At 46.5% G+C, this 17907-nt stretch overlaps 1 protein-coding gene across 1 annotated transcript in view; it reads right to left on the reverse strand.

Moving 5' to 3' along the window:
• Positions 1-8624: 8624 nt before the first annotated feature.
• LOC146811884 (sulfotransferase 1 family member D1-like) overlaps positions 8625-17907 on the reverse strand; it is a 57005-nt gene continuing 47722 nt past the window's right edge. The window contains exons 7-8 of the mRNA XM_085618848.1: positions 17646-17826; positions 8625-10272 (exon numbers count right to left, since the gene is read on the reverse strand). Coding sequence (XP_085474974.1) covers positions 10160-10272; positions 17646-17826 — 294 coding nt within the window. The 3' untranslated portion in view covers positions 8625-10159. The remainder of the gene's footprint in view (positions 10273-17645; positions 17827-17907) is intronic.

Genomic DNA, 17907 nt, shown 5'->3' on the forward strand with positions numbered 1-17907 from the left:
CTTGGTCACTCGCTGTCCAAGGAGGGAAGGCAGCTTACACCAGATCGCATCCAGTTAATTGCTAACATGCCAATACCCAAGACACAAAAGGAGGTGCGGGTTTTATAGGTCTCACTTCATATTGTAGGCAGTGGATCCCTCAGTATGCATTTCTAGCAAAACCACTCATTCAGTTGACAACACAGGAGGCGGCCACATCGACTGTCCTCCCTTGGACACAGGAACATACACAAGCTTTTGAAAGCCTAAAGAAAGCTTTATGCCAAGCACCCGTTTTAGCAACACCATGTTACTATAAACATTTTACACTCTTTGTTACAGAACGCGAAGGTACTGCTTTGTCAGTACTCACACAGGAACAAGCAGGATCACACAAACCGTGTGCTTATTTTTCTAGTACATTAGATCCCGTAGCCCAGGCTTTGCCTGCGTGCCTGAAATCAGTGGCAGCAACAGCTTTAGCAATTAGACAAAGCGATGCCATAGTGTTAGGACACCAATTGACAGTACAAGTACCACATGCAGTAGAGGTTCTCTTGAACCGCACACAGACACAACACTTGACTATAGCACGACTTACTGGTTACGAATTAACATTGTTTCAGCCACATATAGAAATCAGACGTTGTAGTACATTGAATCCTGCCACACTGTTACCAGTAAACGGAACAGACCCACTTGCACATGATTGTATTGAAGTTATCACTATCACGACGAAACCTAGACAAGACTTGACAGACGTCCCATTGTCAGATCCAGACCTGACGTTGTATGTAGATGGTTCATGTATGAGAACAAGCACAGGAGAGTTAGTGGCCGCGTATGCAGTCACAACAGACACTGAAGTCATTGAAACAAATCGTATTAATACCTTGTCCGCTCAAGCAGCAGAGCTCATCGCTCTGACACAAGCCTGTATTCAAGCTACGAATAAGAAAGTCAACATATATACTGATTCACGTTATGCATTCGGAGTTGTACATGACTTCGGCGTGCTGTGACGAGAGAGAGGTTATTTAACTTTTCACGGTGCCCACATTCAGCACGGACCCCTTATTCATGCCTTACTAGATGCAATACATCTACCTACTGCAATATCAATTATGAAATGTAAAGCTCATACGAAAGTTACTGATATCATTTCCCAAGGCAATGATTTAGCTGACAGAACAGCTAAACAGACTGCTCAAACCCACACGTCTGACATGACAAAGACAATAGTTCCGACACCCACACATTGCATGATGGTTAAGGATCCCGCTCTTGACGTAATTGACATACAGACACATGCTACACCAGAAGAAATAAAGAAATGGACTGAATTAGGAGGGACCTAAACGGATCAAGGATGGATGACGAAGGAAAAATCTGTGTGGTTCCTTCCTGATTCAATGGTCCAAGTTATCATTAACACTGTACATAGTCCAGCGCACCTAGGAGAAAAAGCTATGCTAGACAGCATTCAACACATTTGGTTCAACAAACATTTACGAGCAGCAGCTAAACAAAAAGTCCGTACCTGTATGATCTGTTGTCAGTTTAACCCAGGTAAAAGCATTCCCGTAGAACAGGGTGGATTTCAGCCTCCTGATCACCCTTTTGAAGTCCTCCAGATGGATTATATCCAGATGGAACGATGTCGAGGATTCAAATATGTTCTCGTAGTTGTTTGTGCTCTTTCCCGTTGGACAGAGGCATACCCGGTTTCAGATTACACTGCCCCGACTACTGCCAAACAGTTGGTTCGAGAATTTTTCCCACGATACGGTTTACCACGTGCTGTCTACTCAGATAACGGCCAACCGTTCTCCTCCGAACTAATGAAACACGTTTCACTTTTGTTAGGCTATCAGTGGAGATTCCACTGTGTCCGACACCCCGAGGCAGCAGGTCTCGTGGAACGACATAATCAAACTCTGAAAATTAGATTGTCCAAAATATGTAGAGAGAAAGGTGTCGATTGGGTAGTAGCCTTACCCGTTGCACTTTTTTACATGAGAATGGTAGCACACTCTCGAACAGGGCTATCCCCTTATGAACTGATCTTTGGTAGACCACCAAATATGTGGGGGACGCCTATACCACGAAAAATAACTGATGTTGACTGTAATATGATGACAGATTACTTGGCTTCCTTGATGTCTGCACTACAATCTTGTCGTTCACAGGTAGCTGCAGCCTTTCCCGACAACACCGAGGTGAAACCCCATGACGTAATTCCAGGGGATTTAGTTTTAGTGAGGAACTTTGATCGGAAGTCTCAGCTGGATCCTAGGTGGAAGTCGCCTCAGCTCGTACTGCTAACGACGAGGACAGCCGTAAAGATCGAAGGACGAAAAGGCTGGATACATTCAAGTCATATCAAGAAATTTCATGGACTACCGTCAGACGTAAACGACACACCTTGCGTGTCTTACCCGAGTGACTCTAAACTTCCTTTGGTTGAATTGAATAACCATGAACAATACAAACTAAAACTTAGGTCTAACAAGTCAGGCAATTTGATTGTTTAAGTCCTCTCCAAGGTGAATCGGTCGAATTTGTCTCTGACATGTATCCCTTAGACCTGTACAGAGAAAGAAACAGAAGGATAAAGTTGAAACGACATGCGTACTGTAAATCACTGCGTAGTCATTGCACAGTGACGTTATTAATTTTGTTTTTCCTAAGTCTTTTAATAATTACTGCAAGTATATTGTTGCACACATATTATCCTATTTCTAGACATGTTTATAATGTTACTGCTGAACATTCTTTTAGTGAATTACCTCCGCATGAATTGTCTTATAGATTTGCGCTGCGCAATAACACTTTTATTAGTATGTTACATCATTCCCATCAGGTTAGCAATGCTACAAATTGTTGGATATGTGGCCGACTCCCTCCCTATCAGAACTATAAAGGAATTCTACCTCTCTTCCCATACCCGTTCACACACAACGGCTCCTGTGGAGCATGGTTTAGTTTAATTAATTCCCTAGATTCGAATTCTGCAATTTACCAGAATAACTGGGTATGGGGAAATCTGAACTTAGTTTTACTCAAAGTCTGCCACCCCAACAAGGAGGGACTTCCCAAAAGAACAGGAACTGATCTAGAAAATGAAGTATATGGATTAGGTAATTTTACGCTCAATCTCATGTTCTTGAATGTCGAATCCGAAGCTACTCCAATTTTGCCCGCCATGTCAGTATTTCCAGTTAAAGGTGAATTATGTGTAAGAAAGAATGGTTCCATACATATGGGCCATAGTAGATGCACCACTGTAATAGAATTTAGTGATCAAGGCAAGTCTACATTTAGAGCTTCTCGCCATTCCTACTTTGTGTGTGGTCAGACTGCATATATACGTTTGCCTCTAGATTGGGATGGTACCTGCTATATTGGATTCCTTTTGCCACCTGTTTTCCTAGCTCCTCCTGATTATCACAGAAATACTCATTTAGTACACAATAGAGAAAGGAGAGATCTCCCAATAGTCGATTACACTGAGACAGCATGGGAAAAATACACAGATTTCAATAAAGGTCTCTTTCCCTATATAGGTACAGTTACCAATAGTAAGCTGATACGTAGATTAACCAGAACCCTTGAAGCAGTAGTGAACGAAACTATTTCCGCCTTAGGCAATTTAACAGAAGAGCAGTCCGCTATGCGGATTGTTGTGCTTCAAAATCGTCTTGTCCTTGACGTCATCCTGGCCGATAGGGGCGGAGCTTGTAGGGTCATCGGATCAAGTTGTTGCATTTTCATACCAGAAAATTCGCCATCTGTATATAAAGCCATAACTCGCCTTCATAAGATTGTAAGCCAGATACACCAGAATCCAGGCACCTGGACTTGGTCCGGTTGGTTTTAGAGTGTATTATCTACCTTTGGATGGAAGGTCCTATCCTTCCTAGGTATTGGCTTTCTCATACTATTCAGTTGCTGTCTATGCCTACAATGTGGACCAGCGATCTGTGGTCTGTGTGCCACATCGTGTATTCCACCACCAAGATTTCATTCATCACGGAAGAAGAAAGAAGAACAAATGATGCTATATGAACAGATCGATGGATTAATGAAGATTGATATCTCTTGACGGGCAAGTAGGGAATGTGGAAATATGGATTTTTCTGGTCAGTTATGTCCCCTATCTTGGACCCCAACGGTTTCATGTATAAATCACAAGTACATGTATGTTCCCTCCAGTTCCAGTTATGAAGACGCAAACACATGTGCGTCCACCGCCAACATGTCCTCTTTCAGATCCGCCATGAATGGGCTAGATATTCCATTCCTAAGTATGAAAGGCCACCGCCTTTATATGGTTCACTTATGCCATTTTACAGTCCAGGCAAGTAGGCCCTGATTCTGCCATCAAGCCTTTTTCTGCCTTCTGCCTCTGAAAGCTCCAGTTTGAGCTCGCATCTGTACCCATGAACTTTGTCCTACTCTCTGCGCAGCTAACGGTGCCTGACATCAGCCTGTTGCCTGCCAAAAACTGTATTTCACCTTCGAAATTATCTGCTCCGCTCCCTACCCAATGCATTCCTGTCTAGTAGTTTAAGTAAACATTCTTCCAGCTACCGAGCAAAAGGCCCGGTTTCTCTGTCTTTTTGCAAGTAATTCATAGCCCTGTTACTATGGAAGATTCCTGCCCTCGCATCTAGTGTAGACACTTAGACGCTTGTACACGCACTAACAGTCAGTATAGTCAGTATAGAATAAGATTCTACTCTAAGAGACCTCTCTTTTGGATAACATAGTTCTCTAAACATAGGATGTTAGATATGATTTGGGATTAGGTTGACTTGACCCTCCAGACTTCTGTCGCCACATGTAGAGCTAAATGTCAAGTCCCCTTCACCCCCTAGTTGCACGTCAATCACACGTCATGCTGCTGCGCGCGCATTTCTGCCAAGTATTTCTGCTGACATTGCGAAATTCTTTCATGGAACCACCCTATTATGACATCATACCTGATGACGTTCTTTAGTTACGCCCAGTTACACCCACTCTAGCTACGCATGTATGTTTTATCTTTACTATCAATTGTTACGCCTCCTCCATTTGTTTCACTGTAATGCCTATTGTATAAAAATGATTACCTATCAATAAAGTACAGTCTTCACTTCCTGAATCTTCGTGGTGATGGAATCTGGAGCTCATCGATTTAAATTGATTATGGAATAAAGCCCGTTCCGAACCTCTAATACCACGGATTCTGCCTCTTATTTTACTGAGCTATTGTTATAGATTTTCCGCATCAAATTAAGTCCCGGTAATTAAATTATTTACCACAGATTCCAAGCTGCAAAGAGGAGATAGTGTAGCTACCTACAAAAAAGATTGTGGAGAACATTCTTACAGCTAAACTGTGGGGCTCAGCCTGACAGAGAACGTGAAACACGAAGACGGACTGGCCAATCCATCACACCTGCATGAGACTATTATTTTGGTAATAAAAAAAATATTAAACTGTTGGTAAACCTAGATGCCTATTGAAACCATTGAAAGCATTTGAGCTAACTGCACCCAAACCTATAGAAAGTGTGTGATGATAACAGTTTTACTCTTGGCCCTGGAGGGAAAAGAGAAGGCTCATTGGAATGGAAGAGGTTGAAGCACATTATGATCAAATTCGGAAATCTGCAATCCTGCATGTTTTATTCATTAAATAGTGCAGTATTTAGTTGTGATGTGATATTAATAGCACTTTCCTTAACATAAAGACAAGCACTGGGCTGTACAATACCTCATTGTGTCAATTGGTTGATAGTTGAGTTCTGAGGTCTTGCTCCCCACACTACCTCCATGAGAAGTTTGTGACATCTCATCCTCACTACCCTGAAAGTCAGGTGTGGAAAGGGTTGCACTTAGGCCAATTTGCAAAGTCATGGAGAAGTGTGGCTCAATGGTTAGAGTGGCAGACCCTGATGCAGAGGTCTGGCCCGGGACCAGGGTTCAATTCCCGCCTCGGTGGGTCTTGTTCTCAATTTCCTCGGACCTGTTAATTCTCGCCTTGGTGCCTACTCTAATCATGGGTCCCACTCTGCAACTCTGGGCAATAGCTTGCTTAATCTCCACAACGGCCCCAACAGCGCTGGGATGCCTGGCTTCACCTTGGGGGTGCCCAGGAGTGGACATTTCACAGGGAAAAGCCAGGAAGGGTTCCCAGCGGTATGAGTACAGCGCCAGGACACCCTAGGGTCACAGTGCGCTATACAAGTACAACACATTTACATGGTAGGACAGCCCCCAGGACACCTGCGGCAAGAGACCTCAACCACCATGGTTGGAGTTCAGTAGCCCTTGTCTTTCTCAAGGTCCTAGAATGGGGTTTGACTCCTTGCCAGCTGAGCTGACACCATCTTCAAAACCATCTGCATCATCTGCAAAGCCATTACAATTAGCACTCATGGCTATAGGGCGGACAAGAGAAGCACTTCTGGGGGCGCTTAGCCCACCCACACACAAGAATCACAAGCAGGGGACATATACATGGAAAAAAGGGAAAAACAAGGCAACAGGCATTCTCCTTTTATGCACCCAAGGCAGCGCAGTCTTTACAGCAGGGAGGAGTGTTCCAGTCTGGCTTCTGTTAGTCAGGACATGCCACTGGAATTTTGGATGACTTTGTTTTTGAGAGTTAGGAATTCAAGTGTTTAATATGCCTCTGTCAAGTGTTTGACGTATGGACTATTGTGTCCCAAGACTTTGTCCCCATATTGTAACCTTAAAAGCATCCCATTCTATCAATTTAGTGGAGGGTGTGTCGCTGTTATTGTTGACGTATTCGGTGGTCGCGGCATCAAGGGAATCACAAAAGAGTGAGTCTTCTCGAAGTGAATGTTGTAGGCACCAGCTAAGGATGGGAGAGGGGTATATGTCTCAAGCAAATTGTAGAGTTTGAGAGTTGTGGTCTGAGTGGGTTTGACCCAAATAGTCTGTGTTGGATATTGTTGGGAGTAAAGAGAGTGAGCTAATGATTCTATCAATGCTGACATTTAATTGGTGAGGGGCACCTTCGTGTCTGGGTTGCGGTACCACCTGATGTCAGTTAAGTACCAGTGTTGGAGCCAAGTGTGTAATGCTTGTGCAGTGTAAGTGGCGGGTTTTCGCGATATGGGGGAAAGGAGCAGCCAAGAGGGGTGTCTAAGAAACAGTTGAAGTCCCCTTCTATAAGCCATGGTAGCCATTCCAGCAAGATAGTATCTCTATTTCAATTTGCTTTGTTGTTCTTGCTACATTCAAGTGTAAACACACACACACACGCACACCCACACAAACACACACAACTACAAAACTGAGGGCCTTAATTATGAGGCCTTGTGATACTTTTGCACCGTCGTTGCATCACTTTTTGTGACGCACCATCAGCGTAAAAAATGCACCATGTTGCGCCCTATTTACAAAGTGACGCATCTAAGCAGATGTGTCACTTTGTAAAGCCCTGCACTACATTATACCTGCGTCAGGTATAATGTATGCAGGGTGGGCATTTCCACCTAAAAAGTCACGTAGAAGTGGCGCAGTGAAATCTATCAGATTTCACTGCCCCACTTCTAGGACGTCACTGTGTCAAAATCTTACCCCTGCCTCACAGCAGGCGTAAGACTGACACAGGGCCTTTCACATGGGGCTTGCCCCATGTGAAAGGCCATATTGCTGGAGTTGCGTCACATTTGTGACACACTCCAGCAATGCATCATTACTGTGCCTACAGATACGTCAGGAAAACTGACGTAACAGTGACTTCTTGGTTCATGATGCCTCATACAGGAAATATTATGCATCTATCATGTCGCAAGGAGGGTGCAGTGAAAACTGTTGCATCATTATTTTCACGCAGCGATGCAACAGTTTTCATAAATAAGGCCCTGAAAGCTTTGAGGATATGCTGAACCATGGCTTCCATGAAGATGTACACAAGTGTACAGTACCAATGGATTCGGAAAAATTATTTATAAAAACACTTCTAGTTGAGGGGTTTGGCAGAAAAAAATGTTTTGAGAAAGGTGCAATATTGTGTCATTTAGAACGGTGAGCACACTGAATATCGAATCCAAGATATCGAGGCATGCTGCTTTGAGGTTAGTAAAAATACATGTATAATTTCCCGTATGCACTTAGATTTTATACTTTGTTCCTCGATATTCTGGCCAGGATATTCTTGTATGTCAATATTCTTGGGCTCGATTTTCAGCAGTACAACTATTTAGATCACGTAAGAACCAGTACATTTGCAAAACAAATTAATGTTAGTGTCCTTTGTTTGCACTGTTTGATTGGCAGCTGCATTCCCTCATAATCACTCATCTTCTCTCACTCTTTCTGATCACATTTCTCTCCCAGGTTCTGGTTGAAGTTGTTCGAACCCAACCACAATAAGGGAGTCGACCAGGGGAACTATAAACGAACCCACACACAACACTATTCCGCTCTCCCCACACTCTGTTCTCAAAGTTCATAGACCTCAAGAATAAATATGTCCGACTACATTCTTGTTTAGCCAAAAACATATGCTGGCCTATGGAAGCAAAAATATAAACCTCGGCACTCTTATTCAGTTTTCTATTGATTCATAAAGTTGTTTAGCCAAGTCAATCCAAATACCAGCAGGACATCAGTCAGTATAATTCTTGCTGAATCCATTTAATATGAGTATATAACAAAGTCTGAAGTTACAAAGTTAAAAAGCAGTAGCAACATAGTCAGGATTAAACAGCTTGATGTGACAATCCATGCGTTGAACTGGCAGCCGACACATGTTTCGTTTCTTAAAACTTTTTCAAGGCTTTAATCAGTATTTGCATAGGCGACCAAAAAATTTTAGAAAAATGTCCAAGTCTTGCAGAAAGAAATCATCTGTCCCTAGGTATGTTTTAGTACCCTGTTGTAACAAGCAACTGCGTCTCGTATTTTTCTTATAGAAACACTGGTTATTTTCTAGTTTTGATAGTCACACAATCTTGTGCTATGGTATGCCCCTATTTGTATTGAAGATTCCCTCATGGCGCAGACGTTCCCGATATGGCATGCTGGCCTATGACAAGTGGACCCCCTCATAATATTTGGGTACCGTAAGTTCTTATTCTTGGCAGGAAACACAGAGACAGGCTCGGTCTGCACCAGAGGGCACATATGGAGGGGTGTAATAAAGGACCTTGCATGCAGCTCTGGGGGGAGCAACCTTTCCGTGGGTGGGGGCCGTCATGAGTCCCACGCTCAGCCCTTGGCCAATAAACATCTGCGTGTTATGGGGCACTGAGGAGGCCCCTTCTTACATTCTGCAGGTGGGCCCCACCATTTCGCGTTATGCCACTGCACATATGGCACACAAGCAAATATTTGGCTTACACCGGGAACACTCTTCTTTATGCACCTCTGTGAATGGCTTTTATGTACTATGCTTGGCCATGTAACTTAAGTTGCCATGTACTGTAGTCTTTAATGAATATTTTCAGGAGTTTTGTTTTAAATAAACAATATTTGGAAGTGTACAAGCAGGCAGTAGTTATGAAGAAATAAAGAATAACAAGCATTAGCAATTGTTCTAGCTTGCATTTTGAGTCCTCACTAATTCATTTAAAACGCGTGCAGCACTGAAAAAACATAACAAAAACAAAAACAATTGTTTTCTGTACACAGTACATCTATGAACTAAACAATGTAATGTGTGATGATTCGGAGTGATTTTGCAGTGAAACAATAGTCCCTCATGCATTGCAAAGCAAGAACTCCAACATGATGAGGTAGGAGGGAAATACTCCGTTGGGTAAAGCCAAAACCTACTCTATGTATATTTAAAACATTTATAACAGAAAATAAGGTAGACAACTGCACTGTCAGGGCACATGTAAAAAGGAAATCAAAATATTACTGTTTGGTAATATTCTACTGCAGTAAATCGGATACCTGGCAACTTCAACTCAAAAATGAAATATATCTACAAATGGTTTTCTTATGTGAGAAGAACATCTCATTTGCCATAATATTGCCATAATATTGATAAAGACCTGAAAGAAAGAAATGTATAAGAGGTAAACAGTAGTAACTAGGAGGGAGATTAGCCATTTAATCGTTGGAGAAATGATTTATTCTTCTTTCGGATTTAAGCTAAAAATATTACAAGTCCCTGTATCAATGTTGGGGGGAGTGCTGCATGTGGCCCTCATATCGCTGTCCGGAATCGCAGCGTGCTCCCTGCCATTTTCATTTCATAATCTTCATCAAACGTCTCATTCTGGGCCACCGTGAACATGTTCTTCCAGTCCCCGGAAATCCCTGTGTGGAAAGACAGAGTCAATGGACAATATACAATGTCACTTAGTACGCCCTGTTCCAAATTCTTTTGCAGTACTTTTGCATTGCTCTAAGACAGGGTAGGACTAGGACAGAAACTAGCCTCTGTCACCAAAATAAAAGTGACACCTATCAGGGAATCAGATAGATAAAAGAATGTCTCACGTTTGCATGTCTGGGCAGTTCAGGACTTGTACAGATGCGTTGCACAGGTGTTTTACTAGGTATGGGAGACTGCATGCATTTGAGTGTGGTAATGAAGATCAGGTAGCGGAAGTGTTGCTTTAACTTCTTTATTCCGTCTCAGTTGCAAGTTGGCAAATCCATGAACAGCAGCCCCACCAGGAGCAGTCTGTTTGATGCTCGGCCCATACTCCAACTGTCACACTTCACCTCACAGGCACCCAAACATTCCATTCATCATCACCACTCCAACATTCCATGCAGCACATTCACACTGGCTGAGCAGCTAAGGGCACAGAAACTTGAGAGAAGCATGAATGCATTTGCAAGATACTACATCGAGATTGCAACAGGCAATACTTGTGGTAATATCAGGGAAGTTAACAGTGAATACCAGCCCACCAGCCCATAAACCAGGCCCAAGAACAGCAAAGTAAAATAAACTGTCCACAACCTGACTTGTTAGACCAGCCCTTAAGGCACTGCCGGATCCTCTTATAGGCCAGTCCAATCATCCTCTAAGAGGGACCATAAACTCCCCATAAGTGTTGTGGTGTTTTAGATGCACTCCATAAGCAGGAGCAGTTCTCCACGGGACATACCTAGAGAACTGTCACGAGGAGCCCGGCCTAAGAGGGGGTGATGGCCTACCTATACTAACTGTCCGTGTGAATCCCCTCCTCTCCCCTCTTTGTCCCCAGCAACCAGAAGTACGAGCCAGAGAGGATAGCTCGCTGCATGCGAGCAGACCAGAGGACGCGTGTTTCTTTAATTGGGCTGAGCTGGACACGCACCCCGCCCACACGGATGACGAGGATAAAAGGAGGAGTCCCGAACCAGGAAGAGGTCAGCAACCGGGAGTGGAGAGAGCGGACGGAGCAGACGAAGAGTGGAGAGCGTGCGTAGAGGAAAGACGAGACCGAGAAGAAGACGAGAGACCAGAGACCGGGACGACGGAGCCTGGAGGCCTACGACCCCACGACTCGCCCCGCCACGTTTCCGGAGAAGCGTGGCACCTACAGGTACGGGACCGTATCTATGGTTGGGCGGGACGACGGAGGCTAAAGAAACCTTAGTAATCGCACTTCCCAGTTCCCATACCCTCACCTCACCGCCACTTGAGGGACCTAAAGAGCACTGTGTGTATTCCTCACTCCCGACCCTTCACCGTAGTTGTTCCCCAGCACACCTGCCTGACATCGGTGTTTCTTGTTTTCTTTTGGGGACGCCGACACCGGGGACCGGAGAAAGCCGCACCGGCCCGAAGAAGCCGACATCCTGGACGGGAGCCGATACCGAGCGAAGAGTCCTCACCAGCGACCAACCCTTAAGCAGGAAGCCGAAGTCCCCCTTCCCTATTATAGGCCCAGGACTCACAGGAAAAAGGTGTTACAACCAATAAACCCTACCGTAACTGCACACTCTGACTCCGTGCCTCCTTTGCACCCGCTACAAGTGGTGGAGAATGCGGGCATAGGAGCACCCATCTGTACGGCAAAGATGGACGAACTAATTCAACATTTGGTCAAGGGGCAGGAACAGCTGGGATGGGCCGTAGAGCAACAGCTGCACGCCGCTCAAGCGGACCGGGATTCCTTAAAATCAACGTTGACCGCCCACCTCAAAGGCCTACGGACGACGTTCAGGGACCCGAGTTCAGACAACCCTCCACCCCCTCGTCCCGTTAACCCCGGACCCTCCGGGATCTCGTTGCAGAAGTATGTGGCAGGCGAGGACCCTGATGCCTTTCTGCTGAATTTCGAAAGGGCCGCGTTAGCATGTGGGTGGCCTGTGGAGAAATGGCCTTTCTTTCTGGCTCCGTTGCTGACGAGCGAGGCTCAGGCAGCCTATCAGGTTGCCAATGCGACTGGCAATGTACCCTATGCCACCATTAAAACGGTGATCCTAGATCATCTGGGGATGGATGCGGAGGCATATCGGGTACGTTTCCGGAAGGAGAGAGGCGCCATGGGGGAGAATCCCAAAACGCTATTTCTACGCCTCAAACTGGCTGCAGACAAGTGGCTGACCCCGGCCTCCAGCACAAAAGACGAGATAATGGACAAGATCTATTTAGAACAGTTCCTGGAGTCCGTACCATTCGCCACCCAGAAATGGTTACGGCAACACTCTCACTTGACCACCGCACAAGCCATTGAAATGGCCTCTTCCTATGCCAGAGCGCAACCTCGCACAAACCCTGGGGACTATGAGAAACTCTCCCGGCTCATGCCGCATAAAGGAGAAAGGAAAACCCGACCGACAGGGGAAGCCTATCCGCATAAACCCGTGAGAGCTGAGCCCATCCCCTTCAAGGGACCTCAATGCTTTGAGTGCGGAGCATGGGGACACATTGCCCGATTGTGTCCCCACCGGAGGCCCTTGGAAGAACCCATGGAAGTGGGATACGTCCCCAAACCGGTTCTCTACACAGCGGAGCTGGGCAGTTCCTTCTACGTGAGTGTAAGGGTGAATGGGAGACCGGTCCGGGCCCTACTAGACTCTGGGTGTAGACAGTCCGTGATAAGAGGGGTGTTCATAGAAGCCCGACAAGTGGTTCCCCAAACACGGGTTTGCATTAAATGTGTACACGGGGACACGAAGCCCTATCCGGTAGCTCACGTCTCCCTAGAAACCCCGGAGGGTGGACAACACCACGTGAAGGTAGGGGTACTAGACACGCTACCAGAGGAACTGATCATAGGAACGGACAATCCCAACTTCCTGGACCTGTTCACACGTTCCACACATATACAAACCCCCCCCCACGAGGACAAGGCGAGAGTAGAGACGTCCCGTCCAGCATACATCACACCAGAGCCATGGGCAGGGGATAGGAACTTCAAGTTCGCACAGGCCAACGATCGCTCCCTATATAATGCCTGGGAACAGGCTCACCACACCCAGGGAGACGCCTCTCCAGTCTTTCCCCGTTTCCTTATACACAATGACTTGCTGTATCGCCAGGGGAAAAAGGAGGAGCCCTTACAGCTGTTAGTGCCGCTCTCCTTTAGGGAACAAATCCTGTTCTATTCTCATTCTCATCTCCTCGCTGGCCACATTGGTACGGAAAAAACGACACAAAACGTCCTGCGACATTTCTACTGGCCAGGCATTTACGCAGACATCAAACAACACTGCAGGGCATGCGAGCTCTGCCAGAAAAAAAACACCCACAGGCCCCCTGGAGTTCCATTACGACCCCTTCCCGTCATAGGGACCCCGTTCGAGAGGGTAGGCCTAGACCTGATAGGCCCATTGCCCAAAACCAGAAGAGGGAACCAGTATGCACTGGTTATGGTGGATTATGCAACCCGCTTCCCAGAAGCCTTTCCCTTGAGAGCCCCAACATCACGAGCCATAGCGGAGAGAATGATTGAGCTCTTCTCCAGAGTGGGCTTCCCGAAGGAGATATTGACGGACCAAGGGACCCCCTTCGTGTCCCGGTTGATAAAAGAGGTATGCAGCCTGGTGGACCTACGGCATATCAAGACATCGGTCTACCACCCCCAGACCGACGGACTGGTAGAGCGGTATAACGGGACGCTCAAGGCCACGATAAAGAAGATGCTGGCTGTGAGTGGAAAAGAATGGGACAATCTTCTACCTCTGGCCTTATACGTCATTAGGGGACAAACGCAGAGTAGCCTTGGCTGTTCTGCGTTTGAGATGTTGTATGGGCGACAACCCCGAACACTGCTTGAGATGACAAAGGAGGTCTGGGAGAAGGAAGCAGGGGAGAGCCAAGGTCTGCTGGAGTATACTCAGGACCTAAAAACCAAGTTGGGGAAAATACGTGACTTGGCCTACATCAATCTGGAACGGAGTCAACAACGACAAAAGACTGCATATGACAAAGGGAAGAAATGGAGGAGGATGGAGGTGGACGACTGGGCCTTGGTGTTGTTACCATCCGCGACCCACAAGTTCCAGACCGAATGGAGGGGACCCTACAAAGTAATCGCCACCGTAGGCAAGACCAGCTACAAATTGCAGATGGCCCCCCGAAAGACCCAACTCTATCACATAAATCTACTTAAAAAATGGATTGGGCCCCCCCCTCAAGACATACATCTAGCCCTACCGACAACCGGCTCCTCCTTGTCCACGTTACAGGAGTTGGTCATCAGCGAAGACCTCATACAAAACGAGAAAAGGAGCCTACACGACACATTGGAACAGTTCTCCTCTGTGTTTTCCGATGTCCCCGGGAAAACCACAGTGATAGAACATCGCATCGAGACTACCCCAGGAGTGGTCGTCGCAAAACGACCGTATCGGATACCCGCTGCACGGCGACCTGCCATACAGAAGGAGGTCCAGGAAATGCTACATATGGGGATAATCAGGCCTTCCCGTAGCGAATGGTCATCACCTATCGTGATGGTCCCGAAACCGGATGGCAGCTCCCGGTTCTGTATGGACTTCCGGGCCCTAAATCAAGTTTCTTCCTTTGACACATATCCGATACCACGCATAGACGAGCTGATCGAGCGCCTCGGAAAAGCCAAATATATCAGCACGCTAGACCTGACGAAGGGCTACTGGCAAGTTCCACTGAGAGAGGAAGACCGTAAGAAGACTGCCTTTTCCACCCCAAGCGGGTTGTTCGAATTTAACGTCTTGCCCTTCGGCCTACATGGAGCTCCCGCGACGTTCCAACGACTGATGAACGAGGTACTACGGGACCACCAAGACTACACGTCCGCATATCTTGACGACATAATCATTTTTAGTCCCTCATGGGAGAGCCACCTCAACCACCTAACCCTAGTCCTTCATGCCGTAAAGAAAGCGGGCCTACGGGTGAATGCAAAAAAATCGAGAGTAGGATTCCACAAGGTGAAATATCTGGGGTATGTGTTGGGCCATGGGGTCATCGAACCCCAAATAGAGAAAGTCCGGGCCATTTCAGATACCCCGTTTCCCTCAAACCAAAAAGACATGAGAGCGTTTTTGGGACTCGTCGGATATTACAGGAGATTCATACCCTCGTTTTCAGAAATAGCCACCCCTCTCACTGATACCCTTAAGAAAGGGACAAGCACCCAGCTCTTTCATTCCCCCACGCCAGCCATGTGGAACGCGTTCTCCACCTTGAAAAGGGTGATAACCACCAACCCCGTGCTGGCCTCACCAGATTACACCCGACCCTTCATATTACACACTGACGCTTCCGACTGTGGAATAGGGGCGGTATTGTCTCAGACATCCGTGGAGGGAATAGAACACCCCATTCTCTACATAAGCAGGAAGTTGTTCCCCAGGGAGGTGAAGTACCCCACGATCGAGAAGGAATGCTTGGCGATAAAGTGGGCCGTTGATAAGCTTAGATACTACTTGGAGGGCCACCCATTCACCCTTTTCACGGATCATGCCCCGCTGCAGTGGATGAGCCAGACCATGTCCCACAATCCCCGGGTATTGCGGTGGTTCCTTACACTCCAACCCTTCTCGTTCACGGTACACCATCTGAAAGGCATAGAGAACAACAGTGCGGACTACCTATCAAGGCATCCTCTCCCCGAGCGGGAGAATCCAAGGGGGGTGGTGTGTCACGAGGAGCCCGGCCTAAGAGGGGGTGATGGCCTACCTATACTAACTGTCCGTGTGAATCCCCTCCTCTCCCCTCTTTGTCCCCAGCAACCAGAAGTACGAGCCAGAGAGGATAGCTCGCTGCATGCGAGCAGACCAGAGGACGCGTGTTTCTTTAATTGGGCTGAGCTGGACACGCACCCCGCCCACACGGATGACGAGGATAAAAGGAGGAGTCCCGAACCAGGAAGAGGTCAGCAACCGGGAGTGGAGAGAGCGGACGGAGCAGACGAAGAGTGGAGAGCGTGCGTAGAGGAAAGACGAGACCGAGAAGAAGACGAGAGACCAGAGACCGGGACGACGGAGCCTGGAGGCCTACGACCCCACGACTCGCCCCGCCACGTTTCCGGAGAAGCGTGGCACCTACAGGTACGGGACCGTATCTATGGTTGGGCGGGACGACGGAGGCTAAAGAAACCTTAGTAATCGCACTTCCCAGTTCCCATACCCTCACCTCACCGCCACTTGAGGGACCTAAAGAGCACTGTGTGTATTCCTCACTCCCGACCCTTCACCGTAGTTGTTCCCCAGCACACCTGCCTGACATCGGTGTTTCTTGTTTTCTTTTGGGGACGCCGACACCGGGGACCGGAGAAAGCCGCACCGGCCCGAAGAAGCCGACATCCTGGACGGGAGCCAATACCGAGCGAAGAGTCCTCACCAGCGACCAACCCTTAAGCAGGAAGCCGAAGTCCCCCTTCCCTATTATAGGCCCAGGACTCACAGGAAAAAGGTGTTACAACCAATAAACCCTACCGTAACTGCACACTCTGACTCCGTGCCTCCTTTGCACCCGCTACAAGAACTTTTTATATTATAAACATAAAATTCCACAATCCTTCTATAACACAGCCCACGCCTACTTTCCGTTTTGATTTGTATGCCTTGCATCCATCTAATGCACCAGAACATCACACATATGGACTTAGCGGTGCATGACTTGCAGTTATGCGTTCAATTAAGTTATTTGACAGGGCTTCCTTATATACTTGGTGACAGGAGAGGCTATTAAGTCATATTCATATGTTATTCTAGGACAATGGGGGTTCACTAGAATAACCACTTTTTGGCCATTCTTCTGGGTATGCTACAAGAATATTGGCTGATGTAAATATTGTATCGTAAATATCATCTCATTGAGTTTAGATTTTCTAATATTATCTATCTCCAATGGGGCTATATTTTTGTAAACGATATTTAGGGCACAATATTTACATCATGAAACAATATTGACAACGATATTCTGACATACAATTTCTTTCTGTGTTGTTCAAAGTTCCACATAGTCCAGCTAAAAGGAGTTATGGGCTGAAATTGGGAAATACTAGGTTTCGAAGAAACCACAAATCCCATTTTTCCCATAGACTTATCAACTGCTAGAAACATGTGAATGTGCAGGAAGGAGGAAAAACAGGTGGGAATAAGCAAAGAAACTCCTGTTGCTAGTCATCATTTTGGTTTGACTACCTCAGAATGGCCCGGTAAGCCCACATCCCAGATTTACTGGTAACCGTGGGTCAGTAAATTTTTTTTTGCCCTGCTGCTTTGAGGATTGGTTGGGCTTTGAATCGTCTTACCTTTTCTCATGAAAGGAGACACATTTTGGTCCATGAGCGCGTTCGGTATGGCTCTATAGTTTGCCATGGGGTTGTTCTTCATCTCTTGGAAGGATGTGTGGTGCAAAATTTTCTCCAGAACTTCATCTGAGACTTCCCGCTCCAGGAATCGCAGCACTTTCAGGACCTCACGTCTTGGATCCTGAGAAGCAGACACGGAAATTGTGTTATACAGCAAAACAGGCTAAAATATTACTGGGAGATTAATCACCAGAAACTGGAG

Source organism: Triturus cristatus, chromosome 7 (assembly GCF_964204655.1).
Source record: "Triturus cristatus chromosome 7, aTriCri1.1, whole genome shotgun sequence".
Taxonomy (NCBI): domain Eukaryota; kingdom Metazoa; phylum Chordata; class Amphibia; order Caudata; family Salamandridae; genus Triturus; species Triturus cristatus.